We start from the raw sequence: 14,151 nt of genomic DNA, 5'->3' as shown, positions 1-14,151 counted from the left end.
GGTTGGGGGTTAGGTGCCTTGCTCAAGGGCACTTAAGTCAATCCTGCTAGTCTGGGGAATCGAACCAGCAACCTTTTGGTCCCAAAGCTGTTTCTCTAACCATTAGGCCATGAGCCCAGCAGCTGGCGAGGGCCTTTCTAATGGAGTTTGCGTGCTTTCCCCGTGTCCATGTGGGTTTCCTCCGGGTGCTCCGGTTTCCCCCACAGTCCAAAGACATGCAGGTTAGGTTAACTGGTGACTCTAAATTGACCGTAGGTGTGAATGTGAGTGTGAATGGTTGTCTGTGTCTATGTGTCAGCCCTGTGATGACCTGGTGATTTGTCCAGGGTGTACCCTGCCTCTCGTCCATAGTCAGCTGGGATAGGATCCAGCTTGCCTGCGACCCTGTAGGACAGGATAAGTGGCTACAGATAACGGATGGATGGATGGATGGATGGATATAGATCAAACTAAGTGACTGGATGAAATGTCATGATGTCAAAAGTCATAGGATACTTATTTTATACTGTATTTTACGAACATGATTTTTTTCTGTTTTTAAATAGGAAACACTCACTGACCAGTGACGTTGAGCAGGGCTTCATGGCTATAGCGGGTGTTAGCAATGTTGGTGGCAACACAGCGAAAAACTCCAGCATCTGACTTCTTCACCCTGGTGATCTGCAGGATACCCATGGGGAGAAGCGTGTACCTGGATTGGACAGACAGAGAGAGAAGAAAAAGTGACTTTTTGTCAGAGGGAGAATAGGTCACAGAGCAAAAGATATTGGATCAAGAAAAAAAAAAGATTCTCCATATTACCTTTCATTTGATGTGCTGATGGTCATACGATCTTTCTCCCATGTGATGCTGGCCTCAGGAATACTGTTCACCTGGCACTGAAAACGTGCCACTCCTCCCTCATCCACCGTCATGGATTCTGGATGAGTGTGAAACTTAGGCAGAGCTGTATGGATCAGATAGACAGGCAAGTGTCACCGTTAAAAAAAAAATGGCATAGATTATTACTTGTATAAGTATTCATGTATCCGATATAAGACACAAGATGTTATATTCCAAAGTCTTACTCCCCTATATGATACATTTCCATAACTATGTGATGCATCATCCATTTCACGAGATGAAAAGACAGGGAATACTGAGGAAGTTAAGACTGAAATTGGTATTCTTTATAGCATTTGCCAGTACTTTTTTTTTTTTGCCAATTCTTTATAGCGTTTGTCAATACTAATATAATTCATTTAACCAGTTTTGACATGACATGATTTTGCCAGTAATGCTGAATAATCTTTAATAAATTTTAATAATTGCTTATTAGATAAATGCATTTATGAAGAAGCTTATGTTTGTAAAGTTTAAGTCAGTGCTGATCAGGGCTGGGTTTCCCAAAAGCCTCTTCACTGGTAATACTACCTGTGCAATACCACCTGTGTAATACACTTATGTTAATTGAATATCTGCAAACCTGTTAATTTATGCAAATTTGTTAATTTTTATCTTTAAATTTGTAGTTTATTTCTTTTTATATATACCCTTTTTTGTATACTTAGTACTTTTTGCACTACTCCTTCACTGCCTTATCTTTTTTCTTTCTATATTTTGCTGCTTTTTTGCTGCTGTAACAATGTAAATTTCTCCTTGTGGGATAATAAAAGGCTATCTTATCTTATTTCATCTTAATGCTAAGAACATCTTAACTAGGAGAGAGAGAGTGTTCATTGTGCTGCTCGCTCTACCATTTAACAATTATCTGTGCTACGATGCTTTTGGGGGTGGCACGGTGGTGTAGTGGTTAGCGCTGTCGCCTCACAGCAAGAAGGTCCGGGTTCGAGCCCCGCGGCCGGCAAGGGCCTTTCTGTGCGGAGTTTGCATGTTCTCCCCGTGTCCGCGTGGGTTTCCTCTGGGTGCTCCGGTTTCCCCCACAGTCCAAAGACATGCAGGTTAGGTTAACTGGTGACTCTAAATTGACCGTAGGTGTGAATGTGAGTGTGAATGGTTGTCTGTGTCTATGTGTCAGCCCTGTGATGACCTGGCGACTTGTCCAGGGTGTACCCCGCCTTTCGCCCGTAGTCAGCTGGGATAGGCTCCAGCTTGCCAGCGACCCTGTAGAACAGGATAAAGCGGCTAGAGATAATGAGATGAGATGAGACGATGCTTTTGGGAAACTCAGCACAATGCCACATCAAGAGGTCCTAATCTGCAGAAAAGTAGTTATTCTACTGGATGAACTAAAATGGTTCCTGGCACCACAGCCAAGGAACAAAAATCAGCCCTGGTTAATTTTGGTAGATGTTTCTGTTGTAGAAATTCACCTATAAAGCTGGTTTCTAAAGTGTTATGCTCAGAAAGGGTGGGAAATTACAGTATAGTCATGTACAAAATACAGAACAGAGAAATTGTACTGATAGTACACTTTAATACCAAATACTTTTGCAAGATTCACACATAGTACTGTCTTTGTCATTTGGGGTGGTACCCTCAACCATACGTCTTTTGTACCTTTAATATGCATGTATCTTTCACCAGGAAACATGCATAGTTTAAGTTTAAAATGATTTAAAAGTACATAAATGTACCATTATTATTTTTTAAGAGTAAAACTTTAAAAATATGCCAATTACTTGCACATTGCTAGGTAAAAGATATACACTAAAGATACAAAGTGTGTATGCTTTTGGGTACCAGCCCAGCAACAAGGAAAGGTACTGTTTAGAATCTTTGTTTCTGTGAGTGTATGATTATGGTATACTTGTCCATCTCACTTACATGCCAGCTGAACACGGGCCTTACGGCTGACCAGCATACCATAACGGTTCTGGGCAGCACAGTAGTATTCTCCAGCATCAGTGGAATTGCCGTCTCGTTTCTTCTGGAAGCTCTGGATTAGCAGGGTGCCATTAGATAGAAGTGTGGCCCGTGTACCAGCTCCTGTGGGCACTGGTTTCCCATTCTTAAGCCATATCACAGTGATGGGTTCCTCGCCCTCTACCCGGCAGTCTAGCATGAGCGGTCTCTCCCTTACAGCAATCACGTCACTGGGCTGGAGCAGAAAGGCCAGCTCTAAGCCATGACATGCACCTGATCATGAGAGAAAGAGAGAGCTGGTTAGACCTCAACTGTAGAACATTGCGATATTGGTATTAAGGTTCAATCTGTAATTTGTTTTTAGCACAGATAGAACCTTATAGTATTATGGTCACAAAAAGAGTTTGTTAACTTGCAATTATGCAGTGAAAATTAAACAATATATTCACATTTTAATCCTAATGTGATATAGAGATCAGGATTGCTTATGCTGTATTAAATTATTAGTGTGTTGTAGTCATGAGTATAATTAATCAGAGGTGGACAAAGTTCCCAACTTCATTACTTAAGTCAAAGTACAGATCCCACTGGTTAAATGTTACTCCGATACAAGTGAAAGTTGTACAGTCAAATTTTTACTTCAGTTAAAGTACTGAAGTACTTGCTTTTAAAAATACTTAAGTATTAAAAGTACATTTTCTGTCAACGCATTGTTGTATTATTGCCACAAGGCTTACAAAACCTAATGTCATTACCAAAGACAGAAATGTGAATTCACAAAATGAACGCATGCTGTGTCATCATGGAGGTTTAATGTTAAGCTAGCTAGTCAGTGAAACTCCACCTGACATGCTAGCAAACGCTTTTCAAACTCGAAATCATATTTGGTAGCTAATGCTACTAGAAAAGAAAGATTTCTACATTCTGTTTATTTGGCAAGATTACGCTAAAACATATTTCTGAAATGACTTCAGATAAGTTAACATTATTCATATTAGCATAACTCTGTTTTTACATGCCCAAACTGTTTTAACAGTGTCCAAGTTAACTAGCTATGTGTAAACATTAGCCATGGACAAGGCTACAGCAACTTGGCGGGCAAATCCAGAGAAAGTCATTTGACTAACCAGACTGTATGGCTATTGCAACATTATCGCTAGCTCTCAAAGCACAGACAACTTCATTACAAGGTTTCTCTTGGAATAAAACATTTATATCTCTCAATATGCTTCTGCAGGTTGGATGGTGAGTTTTTGTAGGCCGTGATGTGGTTCGTTTTTGGCAAACAAAGCAAACATTTAAAACAAAATGAATCTTTAATCCTTTCAGAAAACTTAAACATGAGTTCATGGGCCATGGGTGTGTGCATTCCCCAGAAGAACCGCCTTCTTCCATTCGGCCATCAACTGATAGTGTTAAATAATGCTGCAGAGAAATTGCTGAACTTGATTTTATACAGTCTGTGGATGTGACATGACCCTAGTGATTACTGATCGGCTGTCTCAGTGTCACCTGTGAAAAAATCAATCATGTTTTAGAAAAAAAAAGAAAAAAACATCTACTTTCAAAGCTGCTTCATAGATAGTAACGAGGACCTTGATAGAAATGTAGTGGAGTAAAAAGTATGATATTTGCCTTTCAAATGTAGTGAAATTAAAGTCAGAAATAAAAAAAAACCCTCAAGTAAAGTACAGATACTCAAAAAATGTACTTAAGTACAGTAGTCAAGTAAATGTACTTCGTTACTGTCCACCTCTGTAATTAATCGATGACAAGAGTTCTTAATTAAAATGGAAAATGTAGTGCTATGGAAAATGGGTTATATACCCAACCATAAAAATAAAATAAACTACCAGACATAGAGACAGTTTCTTCCTCTGAACTGTATCCCTGCTCAGTAATGGACTGGACAGACTTCATTAACACAAGCCAATGAACTACTGAAATGCTGCACTGTATCCTCACAACTAGTGCAAATACTCAAATTTGCAGACCATATGATATAATACTCATAATTTTATCAGTATGTGTACCTGTCTAATTCACTGCTTTATTTCATTCCAGTCTTTGTTAATGGAGCATTTGCCAGGTCAAATTCACTGAAAGTGAACTTTTACTTGGCCAATAAAGTTCTTTCTGATTCTGAGATACAGTATATCAACACAGAAAACAGATCACTGGAAAATACATAAAATATTTCTTCTCCACAAATCCCTTTTTGCTTGATACAAAGCAAAGGGGTATAAATGAAAATAGTAAGATTCTACACCAGCCCTATATGCAAAGCTTTCATTCCTAATCACACTGCCTTGCTAGATTGAGGTGTTAGATTCTCAATATCCCCTTCAGCTCTGTATCATCAAACTAAGCCTGCTATAACAATAAGGCCAAATGCCATGTGGCCACTGAACCAAAAAGGTCTGGACAAAGATAAAAACAGGCCCAAAGAGCAGTGAGGGTTACGAGGTCAAGTTAAAGCAGCCACTTTTGAGTAAGCCCAGCCTGATGACAATAGCAGTAGGGCAACTCCCTTTCTCCAACTACCTAAAAAAAGATGCAATCAACCATCAGGAGCCATCAGTTCTTCTCTCAGATTGGGCCATCTGCCCCCTACTTATGCAAACCCCCACCCTTCCATACCCCCACCCCAGACCCCATTTTCCCTTTCACTCTGACTTGGAGGTGACTTTCCCATGCCACTCGCTAACCCCAGTCCTCTCTAAGTGTCAACCTTTATGCTATGGCTCTTTCCTTCATTTGCTTTTCTTTTCAGAGGGACGTACCCAGTCTCCCATCCACACATGCCCCAAAGTGACCCAGGGAGATAGCCATTGCTTTAGTCCCAGCTGTCGTTGAGGTCTGCTCTTGAACTTGCCCTAGAAAATGTGAAGTAGGGATCTGAGGCTTCTGGACACAAGTAACCCCCAACCTGGTATGCACATTATGCACATCACAACTTTGACAACTGGTCCTCATAAACATGCACCTGCTTTAACTCCTGGGTTTAACCATTATAATATGAACAGCAAAACATTTACCAATAACAATTTAGTCTTATAAAGCACATTTTAGGCTATTGGTTTTATTGAGATCAGCATAGCTCAATGTATTATTTGGCCACATTATGCTTTACTGCCCCAAGAGTGTTGCACTAAGTAGTGAAAGTTCAATACTTTTTCAATACACTCAAGTCTTAAATAAGCCAACACTACACTGATGTTATGTCAATAAATGAGCTAAATTGTGCATGGGCTGAACAATGCAAATAATTTGTATGATCCCTTTGTAAAGTGTAGGCTATTTATGAAAAATAAAATGAGCTAGTCAATTGTCTGTAGCTCATTTTTGTATTGGCTACATTTAAATGAGGTTGATAAAACATTAGTGTTTAAAATACACATTTACACTGAAAAATATGAATTGATGCAGGAATTCTTAGGTCCATTAGTATACAGTATTTAAAGCATACAGTTGTTCTTTTTTATTATTATTTTACATTTTCTATTTTATGAAAACAAGGTCTCATTTTACACTTCCCTACAATTTTTTTGTGATATTTTGTGCATTGTGATACTGTGCTTGGTGCTGATATCAAAGTCAAACGTATGATATTACATACGTTAATATTCTTTGCTACAGACAGTTTGCACATGATTTTAAAAGCTGATCATACTCTGTGATGATGTATCACACTCAGCAGATGCAGAAAGCCTTGCTCAGCTGTGCTGTGCTGCCGCCCGACCCCTGGTCAACCCCCCACCTGCCCACTGTGAGATAATATAATTCTGCAGTGCTTTGTGGGGAAGGGAGGTTATGTCATAAGCTGTATTCAGAATGTCAATATAAACACACCACGGTATCCTGGGATGCTAAAATGTATGCACCATAATACTAGCATGTATCCGTCTAGTACATACTTTGAATCACAAATGCCCATTTCCTAAATAATAATAATAATAATAATAAATGTATCCAGTGATCTTTATTTGCATAAACTGGACCTCAAAGCATTACATTTTAAGGGGTATTTTGGTATCATGTATTGAAGTGATATTTTAAGTTTCCTTCAGTCAAAATTGGCCATTCAATCTATATGATTGAGTGTTCAAGTCTGAGGAGGAATTCGTTTTCAGTCACAGTTAAAGAATAGTGAAAATGAGATTCTGGAGTTATTGTTAGAGATGTCCAGCACAGCAGGAGTCTTCCACCCATCCCACCCCTTGAATCAGACCCCCATCCCCTTAAGGGTCATGAGAGAGTTGGCTATACTTGTAGGCGAATAGTAGTGGGGGCTTTGAACACGCAGTGTCCAGGCACCATGGACCTCTCTATCCCTCTTTTATTTTATTGTCTCCATCTGGAGTTGGCCCTGAACTTTGCTGCTATTTTGGTGGCCAGACCTTACACTAAGCTTCCCAGTCCCCCAGACAAATATCTTAAATGAGTCTGGACACTCATCAAGGGAAACATAAACAAATCTTTTCACTGATTTCATGACAATCATTTTGTTTTTGCGAGACAACCAGTAAAATCAAGATAATGGGAAAGGCTAAGAATGATGGAAGTTCTGAAAATTTGATTTGAAGTTCTGCTCACTGATTATTTACAAAAATGACGACTGTTAGAGTTATAAAGTTTATAATGGCATTAAATTTCATTTTCATTAAACTCATATTGCATTTGGCTGTCAAAGTTTTTGAAAACCTTTCTTGTCACAGTTTAATCACTACTTTTGCCACAGAACAAACAAAATGATCCAGAACAGCAATTAAACAAGGAAACCTAATTCTTTGTGGAACTTGTTACTTTGTCATCTTGGATGCTAATGGGACTCTAAATAGATAGATAAAAACTCAGATAGTGCAGGTATTAACTGTAAAAGATGAATATGTAGTGTGCTAAAAATGCCTAATGAGTGTTAATTAGAGAAAATTTTTCTAATTAGCTTAGATCTAGGGCGGCACGGTGGTGTAGTGGTTAGCGCTGTCGCCTCACAGCAAGAAGGTCCTGGGTTCGAGCCCCGGGGCCGGCGAGGGCCTTTCTGTGTGGAGTTTGCATGTTCTCCCCGTGTCCGCGTGGGTTTCCTCCGGGTGCTCCGGTTTCCCCCACAGTCCAAAGACATGCAGGTTAGGTTAACTGGTGACTCTAAATTGACCGTAGGTGTGAATGTGAGTATGAATGGTTGTCTGTGTCTATGTGTCAGCCCTGTGATGACCTGGCGACTTGTCCAGGGTGTACCCCGCCTTTCGCCCGTAGTCAGCTGGGATAGGCTCCAGCTTGCCTGCGACCCTGTAGAAGGATAAAGCGGCTAGAGATAATGAGATGAGATGAGATGAGCTTAGATCTAGATTTGTCAAATAAAATAGACATATCTAATGTTTGCCATCTTACTAACCATTTAATAGTAAACATTCATTGATTCACTTATACAGATTCCATTGCTCAATTTTTAGAGTATTTAAAATGAGTTCATCGAAGCAAAAAACCTAAAATATAGCATGTTTAAGAAAGTATATATTATGCTATATATAAGACTTTCGTTTTAGAACTTAGGGCTTGGAAATGCAGCGTGCATGCTGATGTTAAACTCATTATAATTTCTTTATGGTCCTCTCCCACAAGAGTGAGTAGATTTGGTCATTCAAACTTGGCCCCTACTTACAAAATGTGTTACAAGCCATTTGAACTGAATTCCAAATGCATATGCACATTCACAAATTCCTTCCCCTCCCCTATTTCGTCCATTATGTCAATGACTGCAGCAGGAGCTGCAACACAAACAATAGCTGAATACAAACCTTGGGGGAGGAATTGTAAAGGAGCTGGGAGAAAAAGGGAACTCGCCAGGCTCCGTGCAACGAAGTGGCCTGGAACTCCTTCTTTTGTCCTAATAATAGGAGTTAAACTATCCCAATCTATGACTGCCACAAGCTCTTTATCAGCATGCTGCATTAGCACCCCTCTGTGAGCTAGCAGGGAGGCCAGACATTTCTTTTGTTTAAGAACTAATTGTCATTATTTGGCATATGCCAAGTTCAAAGCCATGTTAACACCCGCAATTTCCAACTGGGCCAGGAAACATGTTGGATTCGTCACACCTCTTTGAGGCACTTCAATTATTGCTCCCTACTGTTTTAAAACAAAATTAATGTGTCCACAAACTACTTTGTTTCTATTACAAATGAAAAAAAAAAATATATATATATATAACTTTAATCTAAAAATTATATTATTGATCATGCCAGTTTATCTAAGTAGGTGTCAGTGGTGTAAGCTAAAATGCTTTTGTTGATTGGATTTGATTTGATGCTTGATGCTCTCTTTGCAAAGGGTTTGCAAACCACAAACCTTTAACTTCAATCAATAAGGAGTATTCTGTAATTGGGGGATGAAAACACATGGCTTTGGTCTCCAATCTGTAATTTCAGGGGGGAGGACCAACAGAAAGGACCTGCACTTCCATTAAGCCAAAATCACATTAAATCCAAAGAATGGACCAATGTGTTCCTTTACAAGAACATACGTTTCAGCCCCAAAACGTAAACTCACTTATTTGCTGGACATCAGAAAGAAATTGCTTCCTTTGGGTCTAGGCCTTCAAGATCCATCATCTAGATATGTATGTGTGGAGATATGTAACTGAATGTGTAATTTCTCAGTCTGCACTTTCAGAGTTCTTTATTTTTTGTATGACTGTTTGAATGGATCACATTTGGAGCTACTAAAAAGTTAAGCAGAATATAATAACTCACCTCTTTATTACCTAAACTGCTGGTACTGGTTTCATGTGTGGCCTACGGAGACTCCAGCACAAACTACTAAAGGTTACTGCCTAATAAAGTTGACCAAGCTGCTTCCTTATTAGAGATTGTGCTAACTCCAAACAAAAGAATGGTCTAACAAGATGTTTAAATAATATTACAATTTTACTATATTTTTAAAATAAAATATTTAAGACTATTGCACTGTCTGCTCATAGAGCTTCACTAAATTTAAACAGTTCTTTCAGATTCCTAGAATTAAACTCAGGTAGATTTACATCTAGTGTTCAACACGTTAGTGTTCAGGTTGAGATGTCTCAATCTGAACAGAGTACAATCACTGTGCCCAGAATGATAAAGTACTGGTATGGATGTAAATACGATCTCAACGTAAGACCCAACCCTTATAAAGATGGCAACTTAAGTCTAGGCCTGTGGATTACACGTCCCAAAAAATCCCTACAAGAAAGTATATTAGGAAGGGATTAGATGTACAGATCCATGCTGTGATGTGACTGACACCTCAAACTCATACTTGTACCTTCAACAGGATCGAGTCCTGCAAGATTACTTTAAATCCACCAGTGATAGAGACATCACCCACCCACCTCTGCTCCAGACCGCTGTGGTCTAATTCACTTCTACTGTAGCCTGGTGGATTAGTTGGAGGGATGTCTTGTCTAAATTACTGGGATCTAGTAAGCCTGCCTGAAGATCGAGGTGCAAGAGAGGAGGGGAGGCAGAACACAATCACAGGCAGCTGTGAAGGGGTTACCCTAACGCTCCCAGATGCACACATGCTTTAATAAAGGTTTCAATCTCAGTCAATCTCCCCAAAAGGCCTAGCCAGTGTTATGTAGATGAGTGTGTGAGGGTCAGGTCAGAGAGGGTGGAGAAAACTGGCCCACTATTGTACCCATGGCTCTTTTTTTGGACCCTTCTTTGGACTGCTTCACTGACCAGACGGGGGGATCCTAGAGGTTAATGTCACCCAAGGTCATCATAAGACCTTCTCTCTAAAACCACAAGTCTCCTTCCTCCCCTGGGACTCAGCAGCTCCTTCTGTTCCACTGCTTCAGTGCACTGTTTATTTATGGCTCTTGGCTTAGAATACACACAACCAGATTCACAGAAATAAACATGAATTTTAAAATAAACTTCTTAATCCTATGTCTAGTTTAATATAAAACCGCTAGTAAACGTGAATGCTGCCAGTGAAATCTGCTTTTGGGGAAAAAAAAAAGTTTAATTTTGACTTTTTTCTTTTTCAAAAGATCTCTAAACACCATGTGCAGTTTCATATAATTGGAACTTGGGTCTTTAAAGGAGTAAAATTTGGGTGCAGGCTGCTGATAAAGTTAGCCATTGGGAAAAGTTCCCTAACGTATCCTTGGGAGGTAATAAAAGGATGTTTGTTTCCAGAAGCTTCTTTGGTTGAAAGTGATTTTTGGATGCCAGCTTTTTTAATAGGCACACCATGTTTAGCTGAATATAATTTCCACTCACACTTGAAAGCAAAAAATCTCTCAGAGATACACAAACATTTTACATATTCTTGATGGATAAAAGGTGGATAAAAGCAAATCCATTTCCTTTTTGAAAGCATTTAATTTTTTTTTAAAATGTGCCTCTACCCGAGTTCAACAAGAACTTCAAGTGTCTTACAAGATGTCAAGTAAGTTAAATAACAAATAACAAGTCTGTAACTTTGAACAAGTTTAAACTGTTTAAATTCCGTATCATAGCGTACTGATTCTCACACACCATCAACAGTTAAAACTGTACACTGTCTCTAAGTTCTGAGTTACATATCTGTATTTTATCATTCATTCGCCATTCATTAGTGGTAATGTTTTGGTGAAGAAGGATAAGAAATGAACAACATACTGTATTAACCTGGCCAAACTTTGGATGCCAGAAATGTCTAGAAACATCTAAAACACAACGTGCAACTTACATGAAACATAATAGAATGAAACATTATTAGTTTTCCCATTATCTTTCATGTATTCAAAGTAATAAAACCTTTTTTTAAAATAAGTTCCTTTATCATCCAGTATATCATAATAATCGGGAACATACACTAAACTAGCCTACTATTGGATAATACTGGGACACTACTATGTCTTGTATTATGGAATGTGTATTATGTCTATGTATTATGGAATGGTTCACCATCAAATCTCAAAGGTCTTCGGAGTAAATCTGAGTTCAAATTTCTAGTGAAAAAGTTTTTATTTGAAAGTCTTAACAGACAAGAATCCAGTCATTTTGTATTTTATTAAACACAATTTTCCACTTTTAATATATCTCTCTACTTACCTATTGATAACTATTTTTTATTGGTGCTAGTGAACTATGTTGTGTGTATTTTTATAATGGACCACAATGGAAATAAGTACATGTACTTTCTTGTGTCATCCATATATTATTGCACTAACATTTTAATATTGAATAAACAAATTAAAAAATAAGTCTACACAGTCTTAAAGCAGATTCAAGTCTGACTGTTTATACTTATTTCTAACAAACAAACAAACAAACAAACAAACAAACAAACAACTCTGGTAGATTTAGATCTAGGCCCAATTTTGTCAGGTGTATAAATCCAACCCAACTTTAAATGAATCTCCAAGACAGTTGTGTCAATGGTGATCATAAATGTCTGTGAAATGTGTGATAATGTTTTTATAAATGAAAGTTTTCTGCGGATATGGACTCATATCACAGCTCAGGGAACACAATAACACACAAATATCGTGACAGCATAGTTAGTTACAACTAAAACCAGAAATAGTATTGATGTCTAAACTCCTGGTTACTATAGAGTAAATAAAGTAAGTCATGATACTTACGTGAAGAGAAAAATGTCAGTAAAAAGGTCAGCAAAATCCGTGGCTTCATATTCACGTAAATCCAATCACAACAGGAAGTTAACTTCTTTAGACTTGGAAATGTGTAGAAACAAATTACTGTTCTACAGCTTTGGCTTAACTATTGGCTTAATTATAGAAACATGTCGCTTTCAGATAATATTTAAGAAAGCATTTCTACTTTGGTGCAGGAGTCCAGCGGATGCCGGGCGGAGGGCTGCTGCTGCTCCACAGTCACCGTCACAGTCCCTCAGAGGCCCCCAGAGTCTCCAGCTGTGAGGCTGCGCGAGATCAACAGCGGACATCAGGGACTCGGTGCGTCTCGTGCCCTCCTGCTGTCATTCACATAGCAGCCAGCGCGCACTCTGACAGCTCGCGCTGCGGAGAGCCAATCAGAATCGGCAGGGCCATCGGGGGCGGGGCTTTAACCCATTTACGCACACACTCAGATGTTCATTAGGGCAGAGCTCCATGCCACTCATCACTGTCAACATTAAAGCGCACAGGAACTCGCTCCTTCAAGGCTGTAAAAAAAAAAAAAGTGTATAAGGTCTTGGGTTCGAGCCCTGTGGCCGGTGAGGCCCTTTCTGTGCGGAGTTTGCATGTTCTCCCCGTGTCTGCGTGGGTTTCCTCCGGGTGCTCCGGTTTCCCCCACAGTCCAAAGACATGCAGGTTAGGTTAACTGGTGACTCTAAATTGACCGTAGGTGTGAATGTGAGTGTGAATGGTTGTCTGTGTCTATGTGTCAGCCCTGTGATGACCTGGTGACTTGTCCAGGGTGTACCCCGCCTTTTGCCCGTAGTCAGCTGGGATAGGCTCCAGCTTGCCTGCGACCCTGTAGAACAGGATAAAGCGGCTAGAGATAATGGATGGATGGACGGATGGGTATATTTGGGTGGTTAAGAATTCTGAGTTTCTTTAAGGTGTTCTTAGCTTCTTAACACTTTTCTAACAGGGGAACACTGCATAGAACCTTTAAAGCAGGGTTATTCACTGTCCTGTTACATAACATTCCACCCTACAGTCAAAGTCAAAGAAAAAGAGCTTTATTCTGATTGGATCTTGAAAGTGAAAGTTGTGAATTTGCACATCCATCCATTATCTCAAGTCAAGTCAACTTTATTGTCAAATATGCTATACATGCTCGACATACAGCACAGATGAAATTTCAGTCCTCTCTGACCCACGGTGCAAACAGGCAATGCAATAAATAAAAAATAGAATAATTGAAATAAACAATATAAACAGTATAAACACTCTACAACCCCAATTCCAAAAAAGTTGGGACAAAGTACAAATTGTAAATAAAAACGGAATGCAATGATGTGGAAGTTTCAAAATTCCATATTTTATTCAGAATAGAACATAGATGACATATCAAATGTTTAAACTGAGAAAATGTGTCATTTAAAGAGAAAAATTAGGTGATTTTAAATTTCATGACAACACATCTCAAAAAAGTTGGGACAAGGCCATGTTTACCACTGTGAGACATCCCCTTTTCTCTTTACAACAGTCTGTAAACGTCTGGGGACTGAGGAGACAAGTTGCTCAAGTTTAGGGATAGGAATGTTAACCCATTCTTGTCTAATGTAGGATTCTAGTTGCTCAACCGTCTTAGGTCTTTTTTGTCGTATCTTCCGTTTTATGATGCGCCAAATGTTTTCTATGGGTGAAAGATCTGGACTACAGGCTGGCCAGTTCAGTACCCG

The 14,151-nt window shown here is 39.1% G+C and overlaps 1 protein-coding gene across 1 annotated transcript in view; it reads right to left on the bottom strand.

Moving 5' to 3' along the window:
- Positions 1-12,470, bottom strand: part of si:ch211-57n23.4 (immunoglobulin superfamily DCC subclass member 3) — a 29,771-nt gene extending 17,301 nt beyond the window's left edge. The window contains exons 1-4 of the mRNA XM_060942074.1: positions 12,422-12,470; positions 2,767-3,078; positions 802-946; positions 561-691 (exon numbers count right to left, since the gene is read on the bottom strand). Of these exons, the coding sequence (XP_060798057.1) occupies positions 561-691; positions 802-946; positions 2,767-3,078; positions 12,422-12,470 (637 nt within the window). The remainder of the gene's footprint in view (positions 1-560; positions 692-801; positions 947-2,766; positions 3,079-12,421) is intronic.
- Positions 12,471-14,151: the final 1,681 nt, after the last annotated feature.

Source organism: Neoarius graeffei, chromosome 16 (genome assembly GCF_027579695.1).
Source record: "Neoarius graeffei isolate fNeoGra1 chromosome 16, fNeoGra1.pri, whole genome shotgun sequence".
NCBI classification, from domain to species: Eukaryota; Metazoa; Chordata; class Actinopteri; order Siluriformes; family Ariidae; genus Neoarius; species Neoarius graeffei.
The sequence above is the reverse complement of the archived record's forward strand: the minus strand, read 5'-3'. Positions and strand labels throughout refer to the sequence as shown.